The sequence below is a fragment of the Mirounga leonina genome, unplaced genomic scaffold, assembly GCF_011800145.1.
Source record: "Mirounga leonina isolate KUSES-001 unplaced genomic scaffold, KU_Mleo_1.0 Mir_168, whole genome shotgun sequence".
NCBI lineage: Eukaryota > Metazoa > Chordata > Mammalia > Carnivora > Phocidae > Mirounga > Mirounga leonina.
Genome location: NW_023270426.1, coordinates 31020960 through 31040598, shown reverse-complemented (window position 1 = coordinate 31040598; position 19639 = coordinate 31020960). Strand labels below are relative to the sequence as shown.

Below are 19639 nucleotides of genomic sequence, written 5' to 3'. Positions count from 1 at the left end.
GAACGATGTGCATATACCTGAGATTGGACAAGGACATATGAAAGTTAAGGGACAACAATAACCTTGCACCTTTTCAACAGATATTATTTAAACATCTACCTTAGCGAGGGACTCTGTAGAGGATTAGGAATCTAAGAAGGAGGAGAACCTGAGGAGGTAATAATCAATTTCTCCTAGACTGTCTCACACAATGGAGCTTTGGTCCCACTCACCAAAACAATGGCCTAAAAGTCCCTGGATTAGGCTCACAAGAAGACAATTCAATAAACATCTAATGTATGGGCTCACCTCTTAGAGGTTTTACTCTCTATACTAAACCACTTATCCAAGTGTTATTTCAGCTGTGCACAGTAATGTCCCTGAAGGGATAAATGCAACCTTCTCCATTCCTTTTCTCATTCAGGTTATTTTAACACTTCTTGTACTAGCCTCATAAACTTCTGTCCAACTGGTTTTCTCTTAGCCAATAGCTGAATATATTCACAGAATCATAAAATGTCAGTGGGGGAGAGAGAGAGAGACAAAGATATCACTGCATCCAGATCATCAAACTTCTGTTTTCAGTTATGAATGATGATTATATAGTGTTAAAAATATAAATTAAGGGGTGCCTGGGTGGCTCAGTTGGTTAAGCAACTGCCTTCAGCTCAGGTCATAATCCTGGAGTCCCGGGATCGAGTCCCGCATCGGGCTCCCTGCTCGGCAGGGAGTCTGCTTCTCCCTCTGGCCCTCCCCTGTCTCATGCTCTCTCTCTCTATCTCATTCTCTCTCTCAAATAAATAAATAAAATCTTTAAAAATATATATATATATATAAATTAAGACTTTCCCATGACTTAACTAGAGGATAGAAGGATAACTGGATAGAAGGCGCCTGGGTGGCTCAGATGGTTAAGCATCTGCCTTCGGCTCAGGTCATGATCCCGGGGTCCTGGGATCGAGTCCCACATCGGGCTCCCTGCTCCTTGGGGAGCCTGTTTCTCCCTCTGCCTCTGCCTCTCTCTCTCTCTGTCTCGCATGAGTAAATAAATAAAATATTTTTAAAAATTTTAAAAAAAGGATAACTGGATAGACAATCACATTGTCACTGTATGATTCATTATTACTTCATGAACTGTTCATGTGCTTTTAAACTTATGTAGCATACAAGCATGATATATATTCTACACATTTCTAGGAAACTGAGATTCAAACGTGATTGATGATGAGACATTCAGTGGGACAGGTGAGGGTAGGTACTTACAATAGGCTTGCACACATGGCACACCTGTTGCTGTGCATTTTGCCATCGGGGCCGCAGACAGGGTCATTCTCCCTGGTGCATATAAGCATTCCATTCTTCACTTGGTTCCGAAATTCACTGCAGAGCTCCTGGAAAATATTTTCTCAGAATGACTGTCTACCCTTCCTGCACCTTTGCCTCTTCTGAGGAATAAGTGATGCGGAGTAGAATAAAAACAAAAAGGGATGACAGGGAGCAGTAAATCGATAAGTATTTACAAAGCTTCCATCATGGACTCAGAATTGTCATTGCACTAGAGTGGATCTGGAAATATTTATCATCATCATTCCCCCGAGGCTGCTTCCACTCTAGGTGCAGAAGAAGACTGACAAAATTAGCAGAGAACAATGTACATGTTTGTGTTATGTTACATATCACACTCTATAAGAGCTATGAAAGATCGAAGAGGAGAGAGTTCAATGGACCTAGAAGAGGAGGCTTCCTGGAGGAACTGAGAATATTGCTGAGTCTTCATGAGAAAGAAGGACATCCTGCCATCTGCAACTACTTGGATGAAACTAGAGGACACTGCTAAGTGAAATAAAGGAGACAGAAAAAAAATTATGGTACGATCTCACGCATATGTGGAATCTGAAAAAGCTGACCTTATAGAAACAGAAAGTAGAGTGGTGTTTGCCAGGGGCTGGGGGGTGGGGGAAATAGGGAGACGCTGGTCAAATGGTATACATTTCCAGTTATAAGATGAATTAAGTTCTGGAGATCTGCTTTAGAGCATGGTTATTATAGCTAACAATATAACAGTATACTATACAGTATACTTGAAAGTTGCTAAGAGAGTAGATCCTAAATGTTCTCACCACAAAAAGAAATGTATTTATGTCATAGTGTGATGTGATGGAAGTGTTAGGTAACGCTATGGGAGTATCATTTTACAATATATGTGTGTACCAAATCAAGACAATATACACAATGTTGAACTTACAGAATGTTGTATGTCAATTATATCTCAATAAAGCTGGAAAATTTAAAATAAGAAGAATGTGCAAAAAAATTGGTGAATCTCGATTTGTCTTTAGAAGGCTGAGAAAGAAAAGAAAAACATGCTCAAACTAAGAAATAAAGATATATTTGAAATAAAGATATGGAGGAGAGGACAAGTATGAGTCCTTGGAGAAACTGACGCCTTCCTGGGAGCTCCTTGATAAAGTAGAGGGATAGGGGATGCAGATTTCAAACAGGAGAGGTACAATATAAGCAGAGGGAAGGAGAAATGTGTTAAGACTGATTGGAAAATCTAAGATGCTTTAGCAGCTAATCAGATATTATGGATAAAACAAGTGTTCAATTCTAAATTACCAGTAAAAAGATGGTTTCAACCAACAGAAAGAAAGTTCATGAGAAAGTGAGTCAGTTTAAAGGTAGACTTTTAAACTGTGTCAACTTTCCCCAAATAAGTATTTGGCTTATGCTTTGCATTTATTAGGTAATAAGATCCATAAAGGCAAATCTTGTTTATGGCCGTCATATTAGAGTAATCCGACATCACATACAGACAGATTTTGTTGGTGTTACTTGTGACAACAGAAATATAAGAAAAGCGAAATATGGAGAATATGCCTTACAGAGTAAATTAATAACCCTCTCCTTCTTATAAAATGAAACTCAAAATTTGAATTATCATGCAATAAAATTGGTACTCTAGAAACTTCTACTTGAGACCCCTTTTTACAAGTGAAAGGCTTTTTGTTGTTGTTCATTTCATGCATGGCAATTGAAAAGGAAACCATTAGTGCTAATGAGATACCTAGAATACTTAAAGGAGAAGAAATTGTCAAGGCATAACATTAGCAGTCCTGAGAAAAATTACCTTTGTAGCTTCTCTTTTAGCCTTTGCTCTTGCTCTTTCTTCTTGCTGACTATAAGGATCAGGGGAAGAAAAAGAGGGGAAAAGAAGAAATGGGTCTTAATACAGTAGAGTAGATTCTTAACATTTACAGGTGGATCATTCGTTGCTTTGACAATTCTCAAGCACCCCCAAAGATCCACTCACAGCAATTTGTAATTTTATTGGATAATAAACTGAAATTATTTACTTCACCTCAAGAGAATAGTGTGCAAGAAAAAGTCCCTTAATAAGTAAACCCATTTAGCTCCTCAGCAAGAACATTGCAGTAATACTTTCCTATTGGCTGATTATTTTGCATCTGCCACAGGTCTCGAGAAAGTGCTAATATTTGGCTTCTGGGAGGCAGTATAGCATGGTGTTTAAGAGGACAGAGTCCGGAGCCATAAGGAACACAAGAAATGTCTGAACCTCTCTGTGCCTTCCTCATCTTTTTTTTTTTTTTAAGATTTTATTTATTTATTTGAGACAGAGAGAATGAGAGAGAGAGAGCATGAGAGGGGGGAGGGTCAGAGTGAGAAGCAGACTCCCCGCTGAGCAGGGAGCCCGATGCGGGACTCGATCCCGGGACTCCAGGATCATGACCTGAGCCGAAGGCAGTCGCTTAACCAACTGAGCCACCCAGGCACCCCAGCCTTCCTCATCTTTAAATACGGAAGGGGAAGGGAGGGGCGGGAGGAGTAGTAACCACATTCTTCTCATAGGATTGTTGTGAGCATTAAATGAGTTGATACATGTAAAGCAACTAGAGGAAGGATCTGGTACATAATGAAATGATTGATAAAAGTGATATAAGTGATCGCTATCTTCATCACTGTGATTATCATTAAGAGTAAACCCTCCAAAAAAAAGGTATATGATGGAAATGAAGTGAGGGTGATAGCTCTTAACCATTTTTGATAACTAACAGTGTTGCAAATCAAGTGTAGCACAACTGGATCTATAATCTAAACAATTTAATCCTGTTAAATATGTAAAAAGTTTTCATTTTAAAATGTAAAAATGTGTAAATAATATGTAAAAATGTTATGTTTCAATCAACGTAAGAATTGCTCATTCATTGATCAAATTAAAACTTTTTTAAAAGGTGAAAAGATACCTGGGTGGCTCAGTCGTTAAGCATTTGCCTTCAGCTCAGGTCATGATCCCAGGGTCCTGGGATCAAGCCCCGCATCGGGCTCCCTGCTCAGTGGGAGACCTGCTTCTCCCTCTCCCACTCCCCCTGCTTGTGTTCCCTCTCTCACTGCGTCTCTCTCTGTCAAGTAAATAAATAAAATCTTTTAAAAAAAAGGTGAAAAGACAGGGCGCCTGGGTGGCTCAGTAGGTTAAGCGTCTGCCTTCAGCTAAGGTCATGATCTCCGGGCTCCTGGGATTGAGCCTCGGCAGGGAGTCTGCTTCTCTCTCTCCCTCTGCCCCTTCCCCCTGTTCATGCTCTCTCTCTCTCAAATGGATAAATAAAATATTTTTTTTAAAAAAGGTGAAAAGACAGTTTGCATATGGTATGACAGTGTGCAAAAAAAGGCTATGGAGGGAAAAATCATTCTCAAAAAAAGACAAGAGCCTTTGCTAACATACCCACAAAATATGACACAGTAAATCTTTATTTCTTTTTGAAAGGAATTTTTACAGTGATGGGAGAAAATTACTAAAACAGCTCCAAAATTGTGAGGTTCCTCATACTTCTTTACATGGAAACTAATCTAAGCTTTACCATGAGTCTACGTTGACCAAAAATTTTAAGAAGCATTTTCTTTCCATACTGGGAACTTTATCAGAGGAAGTAGCACAGCTGACCACTAGGTGGCAGAATTACTTCCTTGTCACTGAAAGATGAATGTCAAGGTAAAGAAAAACAGACAGAAACAAGCCTAACTTCAGGCAAATATAATTAATCGCCAGAAGTTATAATGGCATTGTTAAATGATTATACTATGTCTACAGCATACAGTGGAAAACATAATTTTCTTCATTTTTTTCCCCTGCACTGATATTTCTATCATTCCCAACTTCTCTGGGCCTTTATGTTGTCATCTATAACTTGTGATAATACAAGAAAGACCCACTTCATATGTTTATTGTGAAGATTAAGTGGGATTAAGTAGCAAAGCTTTTAGCAAGTATATGACAATTACATGCATTCAATAAATGTTGGTTATGATGATTTGGTTTTTAGTGCTTCCATGCCCAAACACTAAAGGACAAATCTTCAGGGTTGAAATGCTCTCCACCAGGGAAGACTGAATGACTGAAACCTTTCAGAGATTCTGAGTATATAGAAAATCAACTGGAGTATCCCTTGGGAATAAGATCAAAAGCCTTAAGGAATGGGCGCCTGGGTGGCCCATTCTATGTCCCTAAAGCTCTCATCCATTTAATTCTACTCCATTAGGTCACACAGAGTAAGTAAGAAGAAAGGTAGTAAACTAAAACAAAACAAAAAAAGACCTTTCCCCTAAAATTTTCCATGCACCATAATGATATTTTATATGTAATCTCAGCCATTTCTTATTTTAGCTGATAATCCTTCAGAAAACTAAGAGCAATTCATATGGTTATCATAGAGTAATCTCTTCTCTGAATAAAAGATAGTTAAAAGAACTCCAAAAAAAAATTATGGCTCTCTTTAGATCACAATAATCATCATCTGAAAGCTCTCCACTTGCTTTTTGGTTTTGTGTTTTCTTGTGTGTGGGTTTTTTTTTTTAAATTTTAATTCATTTAATTCATTTAAGTGTGACACCCAAAAATGACCATTGTCCTGAAGAGGAAAATGCATTATTTGCCATTGTTTGAAAACTTCCCTCAGTTCCTTCTCCCACTCCTTCTAAAGTCCTGAGCTCTACTTACAAGAAGGCCTCACACATGGAGCAGGTGTTGCCATGCATTTTCCCATCCGGGCCCTTGATGGGGTCATTCTCTCGAGTGCAGAGAAGCTGGCCATTCTTCCTTAATTTGCGGTAGTCACTGCATAATTCCTGTGAAATTGAGGAAGGAAGTTTGAGGTTTTGAACACAGGTTGGGTCAGACTGGAAAAATAGCTGAAGTTTAGACTTTTTTCTTAAGTGGGGATCAGTAATTGGCTTATTTTAGAATAGTTCTTAACTGGGAAGACATGACTATTTTTAAATGATAAAAGTTGCACAACCTCAACCTAGAAATAGTCACATATGCACATGGGTATGTGCTCACATATAAACAAACTGTACAAATATTTCCTACAGTTTCAGGGGATTTAGGAGTTTCCTGAATGCCATCTATGGACCCCAGGGCCACATGCCTCTGACTTTTGGAGAAGTTCCCCTCACCTCAAAGGGAGCTGTGTTCTCAGATTCTCTCTTATTTCTTGACTCACTTTCCTTCTTTTTCTTTTCTTCTTCCTCTGTTTGGCTAAAAAAGAATGATTAAAAAGGAGATCAGTAAGGATCATAGAATGTCCAGGTTGAAAGTGACCTCAAAAATAATTTAATTATGACAGTTAATACTTATTAAATTCTGGGGTGCCTGGTTGGCTCAGTCAGTTAAACATCTGCCTTCAGCTCAGGTCATGATCCTAGGGTCCTGGGATCGAGCCCTACATTGGGCTCCCTGCTCCCTCTCCCTCTGCTCCTCACCACCTTCCTCCCCTGCTTGTGCTCACTCTCTCTCTTTAAAAAAACAAAAAAACAAAAAAAACCAAAAAAAGAACACCTTAACTAAATTCTTACTATGTGCCTGACCTGGGGCTTATTCCATGAAATCTTCCCAACTGCATGTTACAAAACTACTATTATAACCCCATTTACAAATGAGAAAACTGACAGAATGGATCACTTTCCCAAGGACACAGAACTAACAAATGTACACTACAGATTTAAATCCTAATCCAGAGGAAGTTTTTTGATCTTCCACTACTCATGACTTCTAATACTCAGTATGTCTGATTACTGTCCAGTTTTGCTCTAATCCGCTAGTAAATTCTCTACATTGTATCATCCTTGAAACCCCACATAGGTCATTCTACCCTTGAAGTCCTCAGACTGTTAGGAAGTTGCTCCTGGCATTGAGCCAGACCCCTTCCAGAGCTTTCACTCATTGTTTCCACTTTCATCCACAGAGACAACCAGGAACTAGTATTGATAAAACAAAAGCTACTTGGATATCTCAAGACCATGACTCCCCCTTTGCTAAATGTACCAAGCCTTACATGGTTTTTATCCTAAACGTGCTTTTGCTTTCCTGCTGAAGTGGTCCTCTCATAATGGAACACAGAAATGAAGCAGAAAGTTAATCTGAACTCACTGCTCACATTTTCTAGAATCCCTTCCATAACAACAACAACTGTCTAGTAGAAGAGAGAGACGGTGAACATAGAGTCACACATATCAATCTACCCCTACTAACTGTGTTTTGTGCTACGAAGCAAAGTGCTGATCACCATGAAGGAGAAAGTGTGGGGTTAGGGACGTAGAGTAGGCTTTGCCACAGCTGTTCAACCTGTGTCCACGAGACACATGGGAGGGGTTCACTCCACCAGATACTCATCATTCCTATTCTAAGTCATTCCCCCAGGTCCTGTGTATGAACTAATGTACCGTTTTGCATATTTATATGTTTGCTTTGTGATGTGTTGTGTGATTTCAGGTGACTTCACAGCCCTCTCTGCAAGGGTAAGATCCTTGTTTCACATCCTGTACACTTCCACAGGAACTCAACCAGTGATTGATAAGCAAGAATGATTCTTTGGAGTTCGTTAGGAGTAATGTCACCATGATGGCAACATAGGTGGTTCCTAACTTCCCTTCCCCTCACCAGAACAACCAACCTCTAGTCATGACATGACTGAGAGAATCCTAGAACACGGGGACGAGGCTGAAGTACCCACGGTGCCTCAGAGACCAAGCCAGACTGCATGAGAAGGGTAAGAGAAGCAGCTACTTGTGGACCTCACTGCCCCTCTCTCAGGACAGAGCAGGAATTATTCTTGGATAATTATGACATTGTGCAAAAATGCCATTGACAAGAATTAAACACAACTTAAGAAATAAAATATAACAAAGTTAAAATTAAAAAAATACAAAATGAAGCAGAAAGGACAAAACGCTCCCTCATTTCCCCAGGTGCAGCGCTACTCACAAGAACACCTCACACATGGAGCAGGTGTTGCCATACATTTTCCCATCGGGGCCCTGGATGGGGTCGTTCTCTCGCGTGCGGGGGAGTTTTCCATTCCTCACAAGCTTGAGGTATTCACTGCACAGCTCCTGCCAGGATAGAGAAAGCAAGCTAGGGATACATTTTGTTCCTATTCCAAGCAGAAGATTGGAACATCAACATTGGCAGAAACTAATGTTATGCTTCTTTGACACCAGGACTTTAGTTGTGTTTCTCTCAAATGTAAAATTTAATTCAACAAACAGAACTCACCATTTGCTAAGAGATGGGAACAAATAAGACATAATGGGATGTCACAATATAAGAAAAGAGGTGGACAAGTAAACTCCACTATAATCTAAACACACTGAAATAAGGGCAGGGGAGCCTGGGTGGCTCAGTCGATTAAGGGTGTGCCTTCAGCTCAGGTCATGGTCCCAGGGTTCTGGGATGGAGCCCCAGGTCAGGCTCCCAGCTCAGTGGGAAGCCTGCTTCTCCCTCTCCCTCTGCCCCTCCACCTGCTCATGCTCTCTCTCCTGTGCTCTCCCTCTCTCTCACAAATAAACAAAATCTTAAAAAAATTTTTGGAGGAATAAAATAAGTGCAAACATACAGGTACAAGAAAATCTGAGAACATAGAGGTTGGGACCATGAGATCTGACTGTGAAAACCAGGGAAGATGTCACATAACAAGAATAATTTGAGTGAGACTGAAGAGTAAACAGCATTTTCATGGATAAGAAGGGGATTGGGGAATATGCATACGAGACCATTAAGTTGGGAAATAAAGTAGGAAACCACACGGGCATATAGCAGAACATAAATTTCTGAATGAAGGTAAGCCAAATAAGAAGGGAGATAAGGAGATTGAATTATATCCTATAGTTTATGATGAGCCATTTGTGGCTTTTAAGCAGAACGGTATTGCAATCTGATTAATATTGTGAAGCTTTACTCTAGCTCTGTTAGGGAGCATAGTTGGATAACGGAAAGAATAGAACCTAGCGGGAAAAGTAGAAGACTTTCATTTTCTAAACAATAAGCAGTAACAACTTATAGAAGGCTATGGAAACAAATATTGTAACATTTCAGAGCTAAAAAGCAGGCTTTCTGTGTGCAGAATGAAGGTATTTTTATCCCAATTCAAATGTGAAATTTCAAAGATTCATATGTAGAAAAATATGGGAATATATGGGAAGTGGTTTGCAAAAGCTAACACAGTCTGTAAGTGATGAAACCAGTGCTAGAACCCAGTTTTTTCAGACTTCAAATAATTTTTACTCCACAGGGTTAGTCTTGGAAGCAGCAAGCATTGATCAAGTTCCCATAGGATTCATCTCAGTGTCATCTCCAGATTAAAGGGTTAGAATTTCCTGGCAATTTTTTTACTGGAAAATATTCCACCCTTTAGACTCTGAAACATGTTCAAGTTAGAATGCCAAGTAGGACTCAATGGGTGGATTCCACTCACTCCACATAAGGGTGTTTTTTCAGATTCTCTTTTATTTCTTGCTTCTGCTTCAGCCATTTTCTTTTCTTTAGCTTCTGCTTGGCTAAATGAGAGAAAAAAAATGAGAAGAATCCATTGGACCAAGTACAGGCAATTATTTGTCCACATTCTTGCATTGCTAATCTGTCCTGCCTCCTTAGAAAGAGCAATTTTGTCCTTTTATCACTACATACCGATGAGAAGCAACAAAACAGCCTCCAGTATGGTAAGATACCATAACTTCTTTATACTTTTTGCTTAACATTGAAAGAAAGACAGTGATTGTGGATCTGGAAAGCTTGCTTTCTATAAAATACCTTTCTTGCCTGTGATCAGAAAAGAAATACCATCAATGTCCATCAAGGAGATATCAAAACTAGTACCCTTGTAATGTTATACCTGGAGACTGAAAGTGGCCTTTACAAAGCACACTGACTGGTTCCCTTGTCTGAGGCAGAGAGGGCTTTGGCTATGCTTTTAGGACAGGACTACAATTAACCAAGGTCCCTTCTCTCAAGTCTATAGTCTATCACATCATGGACACCCTAGCTTTATTAATTCACCTTAAATGTATTGCTTACTCATGGCTGCGTTATCTAAAGACAAAATAGAGTGCAGGTGGAAAAAGGCCAATAATTTCCATACATTGATAAACCAAATGAGCCTATATTTGCTTTGCACAATAGAATTGCATGGTATGTATGGTTAACTGATGCTATTTCAACCACACAAGGCTATCAATCAAAACAAAAGACCATAGATTCAAAATGTAAATCAACTACTTAATCTGAGTTCAATCAAATAAACTGGGAGTAGTTCCAAATTTTGAAAGCAAACTGTCAATTCTAACTTATTGAGAAATGTCACATTATATAAAGTAATATTTAATTTTGTAAGTGTTCATGATTATTTGATGGGCAACATTAACTCTAATAATCAATATCTGCATTAAGTGCTTACTTTGGGCCCTAACCTCTTTGGAAGATGAGATGCCTATAAACTTGTACCACAGATTCATATATGAAGCTTCAGCAGTATGGACAATGTGATATTTGCACAAGCTCAAGGCTGTCAGGATGTTCCAGTGGTAAGAGAATGAGTGTCAAGGAAGCAGACATATTGGAGTAAATAGCTCTAGGTCCTTCTGCCAGCTCTCTTGCTAACATTCTCAATGTAAGTATTCAACTTATTCAACTCCCTTCCCTATTTTGAGCCCCAGTTTCCCCACTTATGGAAGTAGCTAGTTCTATTAGACTCTCTGTAAGGTCCTTTCTCTTTGGCATTCTTTAGACACTCTGACATTCCATACTCACTAGAAGGCTTGACACATGGAACACAAGTTTCCATGCATTTTCCCATCTGGACCACGAACAGGGTCATTTTCTCTGGTACAGAAAAGTATTCCATTCTTTGCACGATCCTGATATTCACTGCAGAGTTTCTAAATAATGAAAATGAGACAGTTTAGATATAGTTATCTATTCTGTTTATTCATTTTATTTTTTAAAAGATTTTATTTATTTATTTGAGAGAGACAGAGAGAGTACGAGAGTGAGTTGGGAGGGGAAGAGCAGAGGGAGAGAGAGAGAATCTCAAGCAGACTCCATGCTGAGTGTGGGGCCCAACGCAGGGCTCGATCTCACGACCCTGAGATCAGGACCTGAGCCAAAATCAAGAGTCGGGTGCTTAACCAACTGAGCCACCCACGGCGCCCTCTGTTTATACATTTTAGATGCTGTTAATTAAAGATATCAAAGAAAAGGAACTAAGGATAAAAAATAAAACTTATAGGATTTAGGATCATCCCAAAATTTTGTGATATTTCTCTCCATGTAATAGTTACCCATTTAAGTATTCAGCAAATGTATTAAGGGGATATGACTATAAATGTGATTTAGCTCTTTTATCACTCAAGTGGACAGGATAAGGAATTGCAATATAAAAAGCTGAGAGATATGACACAGGTCTGAGTTAAATTTGTACAAGCACAAAGGGAAGAATGATTTATGGAAGTACAGAGAAGAGTTTATAGCTGAGGTCTCTATCCTTAGGATGTGTCCAGGTAAACAATATGGCAAAAAGGTCCTCCAGGAGGTATTACAACTTATATGCAAAGACAGAGGGACATAAAAGACCATGTTATCTTGAGATCATCTATTATTGTCAGGAAGAATTAGCTGGATAAAGAGAGGAAGGTTTGGGAAGGGGTCAAAAAGGAGACCTTGAAGATTAAGTCAAAACTAGATCACTGAACCTAGAAGGGAATTTGGACTTTATTCTTAGGAAATTGGAAAATGATAAATATTTATAGAAGAGAAGAACATAAGCAAATCTGTTTTAGAAAGACCACCCAGCCAGCCAGATATGTGGGGATTTGAGTGACTGGAGACTGAAGTTTGAGAAACTATAGGAGAAAATAAGGAAAGGAAGGGAGGGAGGAAGAAAGGAAGGGTGGAGGGAAGGAAGGAAAGAGAACAAGGAGGACAAAGAGGAAGGAATAAAACAGGAAATGAAAGATAAAAGGATTGTTTTGATTTCAGAAATAAAATTAAAGGATTGAAGAGAAGACATCAGTTGAAAGTGAGGCTTAGACATTACGATGGAATTACATGAAGTCAGCTGCTTTATGAAACTGTGAACTCCACACTACAGAAGGTGGGCGAACACTCACTGTTAAAAATAAGTTACATAGGAGTGAAATGGTCCAAATAGCCTCTAGGATACCCTCAAATGTTGGCTTTTCCTAAGGCCACTGAGTCATGGAAATATTTCCCACTCAAACAGTGTGGAAGATGAATTGAATCTTGAGGCCTGAGAAAGCTGTTGGCGAGAAGCACAGAGGCCAGGCAGGATGCTAACGCATCAACACAAAGGAAATCTATGAGAAGTATGAGCTAAGTTGGTAGCAGGAGAAAAAAAAAACACAAATGACTAGTTAAGAGATGTGTGGAAAGTAGAATGTGGTACGATTTTAAAGGGAGAGTATTAAAATGATACCTAGAAGACCTCCAAAACAGCTACCACACATATTAAACTTTGAATTCAGATGATGCTTTGATATATTACCTTTGTTTAGGAACTATTCTACTAATATGACTTGATTAATTTTCTCCAAATAGCGCTAAAAATTGTAATGTTGTAATTATTCTTCTAAATCTTATGAAATAGTAACTATAAACTGCTTTCCAGAAAATCCATCAGTAATGAAGGAAAAACGAACCAATATCGAAAAAGCATTGTAGAGTAAAATGCACACACAACCCACAGAAGTCATAACTAAATTGATCAAACTAATCATCACCTCAATTTCTCTCTTAACTTTGACTTTTTCTTCAGTCTTCCTTAGGTTTTCATGTGCTTTATTTTTTTCTTCTGAAAAACGCTGTTTGCTGGAGAAAAAAAACCCCAAAATGAATACATGAATACAGATGCTTCAAATCCTCATGTTATAAAATAGTCATTTAGGGGACTCCTGGGTGGCCCAGTTGGTAAGCGTCTGCCTTCAGCTCAGGTCATGATCCTAGGGTCCTGGGATCGAGCCCCACGTGGGGCTCCCTTCTCTGCCTAGCAGGGAGTCAGCTTCTCCCTTTCCCTCTGCCCCTCCCCCTCTGCTTGTGCTTTCTCTCTCACTCTCTTTCAAATAAATAAATAAAATCTTTAAAAAAATAAGTCATTTAGGTGCAGGTGGAAAAACAGCTATGTGTTTATGAGTTCTAGAGCAAACATTTTCCAATCATCTTAAGGCTCCTTATTAGATGGAAATCTTCACTCTTTCTCCAAAGAATCCCTTTTATTTTGCCTTCATGTATAACATTTCCTTCCACAGCAATGACTGTTTTTGTCATCTTGCCTTCTTTTAAATCTTCTCAGCTTAAATTCTGCCTTCTTTAAGAAGACAGTCCAGACCTCAAAGTGGAAATGAACTGTATATCCGTCATTGTATTTTCATAGCTGAATATTCTCTTACGGGATAGTTCTTACTCTGTCTTGCAACGTGTTTGTGTGTGTGTGTGCGTCCATGGCTTATTTCTGCTATTTAACTTTAAGCTTCTTGAGAGCAGGGATCTTCATTCATACATTCATTCAACATTTGGCTAGTAACTATTCTTTGTCAAGCGCTGGCCTGGTGCTATATATATAAGACAGACACATACACTGTGTTCTTGGAACTTAGAACCCAGTCAACAAATAGTCATAGCAATAATTACCAGCTGTGATGATTGCTATGAAATAAAATTATTAAGAGTTATAAAGACTGATTTCAATTAAGAATTTCAGGAGGTCTTATCCAAAAAGGGTAATCTTGAAATGTGATCCACAGAAGAAGAGACACTAGCTGGCCAAGATTGAGACAAACTGGCAGCAGGACAGCATAAAGGGGAGAGCTTCAAGAGTTCAAGGATCTGAAAGAGTGACAAGACCTGGTCTGAGACATCTTCGTAAATGCTGTAATTTACATGTTGTGGGATTTGTGCTTCCCCCCCCCCAGGTCAGATGCCCGAGATGAAAAGATAAAGTTAATCCAAGTCACGTATAAACATGAAGTTTTTGTGGGAGACAACATCTGTTTTGTCACAATGGGATAATTACTGAAGGAAACAGTCTAAGTCTTGATACTTGCTTTTACCCTCATTCTGTATTATGACTATCTTGTAAAAAGGATTACAAAGGTGGTGGGAGGAAATATTAAGAAGTGTTTTGTAATCCAGTCCTCTAACTGGAAAATAGAATCCATTTGTACTCAGAAACAGACATACATCATTAGGATCTACTTACTAGGTGATATCATGGTTTGTAGAGGACAGAAAACTGCTCAAAAATTTTCAACAACAAAGCAGCACCTCAACATTATTCTTACCATTCCCATCAATCTCCACTTTACCTGTCCCATACCTCCAAAGAACCCACACCTGTACTCACAAAATTTCAGCACACAGGGCACATTTGTTGCCATGCATCCTGCCATCAGGGCCACGAATTGGGTCACTCTCCCGTGTACAATAAAGTCTTCCATTCCTCACTTGGGTTTCATATTCTTTACAAAAATCCTGCAAAAAGGTAAGTAATTACATTTAGCACATCTCTACTCTTTAACATAGAAAATACATATCATGGATTTATAGCCAAAGAATATCAGGTCTAGAAGGTGTTGGTAAACATATAACATATTAATGAGGATTAATGAGAAATAGTAATTATGTTATGAAATTACTACATACCTGTATCTACTATGTGGTATATTTATTAAAAGATAAAAGAGCGATGGGGCACCTGGGTGGCTTAGTCAGTTAAGTGGCCAACTCCTGGTTTGGCTCTGGTCATGATCTCAGGGTCTTGAGATCAAGTCCCCCTTGGGGGGGGGGGTCTGCACTCAGCGGGGAGTCTGCTTCTCTCTCTCTCTCTCCCCCTCCCCCCACTTGCACACGCACTCTCTCTCTAAAATAAATAAATAAATCTTTAAAAAAAGGTAAAAGAGCCTTATAAAAAATAAGGCTGAGCAAATATCTCATAAAACTAGATAGCTCTTATTAACTTTCAAGTCTATGAAAAAAAGATTGCAAAAAATAAAAGATCTTTCAACGAATTCCAAGATAGACATAACAAAATGCAGCTGCCAGGACAAAAGAAAAAAATTGCCAACAAGCAGACTAGAGAATCTGTAAGATGAGATGCTTAAACACTATTTAATATGGATCAAATCAAGAACAATCTGGTTTGGTTTGCAAGGAAAATGAATAAGGTGGCATCCATTGTCCTCTCTGTGACTCTGTGGCCTTTACTGTTGTTCACTTTTATGTGCTCTGCCTCATTTATGGATGTCCATTTCTAATATAGTAGGTGGAAAGCACAGAGAGTGAATCTAATTTTCCTTCACTCCCCACTGGAGATAGGTAAAACGCCAAGACTAAAATTTCAATTTCAATTTCAAAGGCTGTGACTTCCCCAAATAACCCAAGAAAGGTTTGTATCCAGATTTCCCAATGCTTTGGTTTAGTACTTTCGGATTTTTCTCTGTGTTTGGAAAATTCTACTATCTGAAGTGAAGACTAAACTTCATATTTATAGCTATATTTATATCTCTATCTACCCCAAATTACTGTAAATTTAGGAAACTCTATGTCAATAAACATGTTTGGTAATGGCATATATTACTGCATAACTTACAAAACACAACCTATAAAAAAATGCTTCTCTGAGCCTTTTTCAACAATGTGACCTTCATCTTCCATTTCAGCCAAGAAAACATGAGCATAAAGAGTATGGTTTGAAGTGGGAAGACCTGAGCAGCTAGACTATGCTTCTAACTCCCTGGGAGATCACAGCAAACACCCATTACCGTAGACACCTCTATCTCACCAACTACACAATGAAGTTTTTGGAATAATGCTCTTTAGGGCCTTTTCTAGATGTAATATTCTCAATGTTTAAAATGTAACTCATATTTCATTAGGACACTTTAAAAAAGAATCCTAATTGACTCCTAATAAGAAGGCATTTGTTTTTGGAGGAGCAGTGGGTATGCTCCAAACTTCCTGGTTGTAACAATCCAGGAATAAAGACACGGAAGCCAATCCCCTGATAATCATAGCATGGTAAGAAAATTACTGTTCAGTGGTTCCCATAAAAGAAACAATGATAATTTCAGTTTATAAGTTGTGATTCATCTGAGGAGATTCTGAAGAAATGCTTTTGTGAGCAACCCACTGACGGGTTAATTATGGGGCAGATATTGAGCCATCACCATAAAGCAGTCGCATTCAACACAGTCACGTCCAGTGACCCCGCCAAAACAATGACCCCAGCCACAGAGGAAAAGAGGGAAAAATAAACAAGACCTGATGATAGATAATGGAAAAGAACTGTCCATGTTTATGGAGTAATAAAATGCTCAATATTACAAGATGACCCAAAGGTTTTGACTGAAATTTAACAACCAAAAGAACTGCTTTTCAAATCTCAGTTAGTATTGAACAAATTACTGAGAACATGTTCCTTCATTGAAACTCTGTTGAACACCCTATTTAGGGTGGGAAATGTGCTTGATTGGATAGCATCATGAAGTAGAAGTTTAGTCCTTGACTACCAAAAACTAGACTTGTGTCTATCCTTAGGAAAACATATGCCCATCATCCACAAAAATAGTATGCTTGTTGTGCTGTCTCTCCCAATTGGATGGGGCCCCCCAAATGTAGGGCGTCCGGATGGAGTGGGGGCTGGTGGCACGAGTAGTGAAAGAATTCACCCAGGCAGAACAAAAGAGATAAAAGTTTGTTGGATACACTGCAAAAAAGGCCGGGAAGGATAGCAAAGTAAAGACTGTCTGCCACGAGGCAGTGGGCGAAGGCTGTATTTAAAGGGGGAAGGAGAGGAGGTCTGGGAATGTATGGTATTTTCCTTTTTTGGTACCTATGTCTGGGTGTAAGTAGCCCATTGGTTAGTTAGGGCTGATGGATATTTTGAGGTGGTCGCTTGATGGGCCTGTTTGTATTCAGCCAGTGAATACTGTATTCAGTATTCACTGTGGGCCCTTTTGCCTTGATCAAGTTTCCATTGTTCAAGCCTGTTTCCTTAAAAGAGGCCTTGACACTGTATTAGTACTACAGGGTATAGGGTGTGGAATCACATTCCAACAAGAAGGTAAAAATGAGGTCCTTTATCCAACCTCCTTAATTCGGGACAAAGAAATTGAGGCCCAGAGAGAAGAGATGACTTGGTCAGTTTCACACAGCCAGAGCATAACAAAACTATGGGTAAAACTAAGTTGTTCTGACTTCTCAACAAAAAGCTAGTCATTTAGCAAAGTAACTGCTATCACTTAGAATGAAAGTAGGGTTTAATAACCTTGGTGATTTAGGGAATCCAAGCTGTATGACCTACAATGTTTATTCAATTACTAAAAGGAACAATTTTTCATACTAAACAAATCGTATAATAATTTGAAAAAACTTAATTTTAAGGGTACTTTAAAAACCACCACGTCAATATTTGTTTGATATCTTTCTTTAAACAGAAGCTAGACCTTTATAAATGCAGGCCTCATTGTAATAACCATAACAAATAACTCCAGTTTGTATCAATGAGATGATACATAAAATGCACCAGTGGATACACTGTTTAAAAGACTCTATAGAATTATTTTATAGTTATTCCTGTCTAATTTATATTATGTTGTATTAAAAAAAATTTATTCAAAGCAAAATTAATCTAAGCCAGAGAGAAGTCTGGTGGAAACGAAGCAGAATTTAATTTGCATATTTTCTGACTGATATTCTTTCTTTCCCTTTTTCTTAAAAATAGCATATTTTGAACTTTAGGTGGGAAATGCAATTTTAATCTAATGATTAATATACTTGAAATAGTCAACTTGGGGAAGTTTGAAATTAAGGGAAACAATTTATTGTAAAAATTAAGGACAATGACATTGACTTACCTCAAAGATTCAAGCTTAACTTTGTTAATACTTTGGCCACAAGATCAAATTATGTTGGTGAGGAATTTACCTTTTCGGCACTTCGACGAATTCTGGTTTCACCTTCTCTTTTGGTGTTTTCTTGAGCTTCTTTTAAGCTGTTAAGAGAACAGTTGGTCAGTTTACGGCTCAATCATATTTTCAGTGTCCAGTCTGTGCTAGGCACTTTCATATCCTTGGCCATAGCTTGTTAAACCGATCCACTTAACATGAGACAAGCTTTTCCCCGTCTCAAATTTGAGCCAGAAAATTGCCAAAGCTAAGGAAGGGTGTGAAACTGACTCAATGACAGTCAATTAGAAGCTTTGTTCTGTAAAAGTAGATGGGTGTGACTCCTTGACTGACAAACAGAAGATTGTTGGGGAAAAGTCCCTTTAACTGGCAGAACCAAGAGCTTTTTAACACAATGCTGTGACAAGGGTGAAACCGAACTGAGCATTTGAAGTACTGCCATCCACACCCTATGTAAAGCTTTTCTATACCTTGTAAAGTATTTGTTTGCCTTCATGTAAAATCACTGCAGTTAAAAAAAGTGACATTGAACTGAGCTTCTAAGTCCTCTCCTATCTATTACCTAATTACAGTCCCAACCGGAGACAGGCATTATTAGTTCTATAGAGGAAGAAACCAAGAGTTAGAGAAGTCAAATCTCTTTTTTAGCTAGTGTGTGAAAACAAACAGAAAGTCACAGAATTGGGGCATGTTGGAAAACGAAACCCACATGTCTCCTGATAAGAAAGTAGAAATTAGGCTTATTTCCTGTCCGGAAACCAGATATAATCACTGTTTTGTAAACCTGATAGGACGTGCCCTTGAATTCTCTGGCAGTACACTGTAATTTTCAAAGGCAGGTGTGAAATTTATTAATCTGTTAGATCTTTCTCTGTGATGATTTTAAAGATCCGTGGATGTAAATGGAGCACTTGAAAGCCTGCTGACATATAGAGAGTCTATATCTTGTTTAACAGCCAGAATATTAAAGACTCTTTGGATCTTCTTCACATCTCAGCCTCAATACTCACAGATGTCAGGCACTCAGAGAAAGTTAACCCTATCCTTCTCTTCCCTAAAGTTCCACCATTTATAGTAATAATGAAGGCAGCCACATGACATTATTATTATTATTACTTTAAATTAGATTGTCGCATTTAGTAAGAGTCTCTGTACATATACAAATGAAGCAATGCGCATCAAACGAATGACCTAGTTCATTCCAGGAAAGTGTTTTCTAAATTGTAAAATATTGTGCCTTATAAAATACTGTGCATTGTCCTATCATTATAATTAAGCAAATTAAGAGTCTTGAATTTAATAACTACCATAATTACCTTAACCATGCCTTTTAAGAAACTCTAGCAGATGATATGAATTAAAAAGAAAAGAAGCCATTCAGAGAGCAAGGACG

At 38.5% G+C, this 19639-nt stretch overlaps 1 protein-coding gene and 1 long non-coding RNA gene across 4 annotated transcripts in view; one reads left to right on the top strand and one right to left on the bottom strand.

Moving 5' to 3' along the window:
* Positions 1–19639, bottom strand: part of SPINK5 (serine peptidase inhibitor Kazal type 5) — a 75326-nt gene that overhangs the window by 28588 nt on the left and 27099 nt on the right. For 2 of the 3 annotated variants that reach the window (XM_035014417.1, XM_035014415.1), the window contains exons 8-17: positions 18266–18332; positions 14685–14812; positions 13066–13153; positions 11078–11205; positions 9747–9828; positions 8258–8385; positions 6451–6532; positions 5993–6120; positions 3110–3158; positions 1243–1370 (exon numbers count right to left, since the gene is read on the bottom strand). In XM_035014417.1, coding sequence (XP_034870308.1) covers positions 1243–1370; positions 3110–3158; positions 5993–6120; positions 6451–6532; positions 8258–8385; positions 9747–9828; positions 11078–11205; positions 13066–13153; positions 14685–14812; positions 18266–18332 — 1008 coding nt within the window. Of the gene's footprint in view, positions 1–1242; positions 1371–3109; positions 3159–5992; positions 6121–6450; positions 6533–8257; positions 8386–9746; positions 9829–11077; positions 11206–13065; positions 13154–14684; positions 14813–18265; positions 18333–18716; positions 18797–19639 lie in introns of those variants that run through there. The other variant, XM_035014416.1, reaches the window with a different exon arrangement.
* LOC118016787 overlaps positions 1–19639 on the top strand; it is a 35000-nt gene that overhangs the window by 14314 nt on the left and 1047 nt on the right. Inside the window, exon 2 of the long non-coding RNA XR_004680908.1 lies at positions 7766–8042. This is a non-coding gene — a long non-coding RNA (uncharacterized LOC118016787). The remainder of the gene's footprint in view (positions 1–7765; positions 8043–19639) is intronic.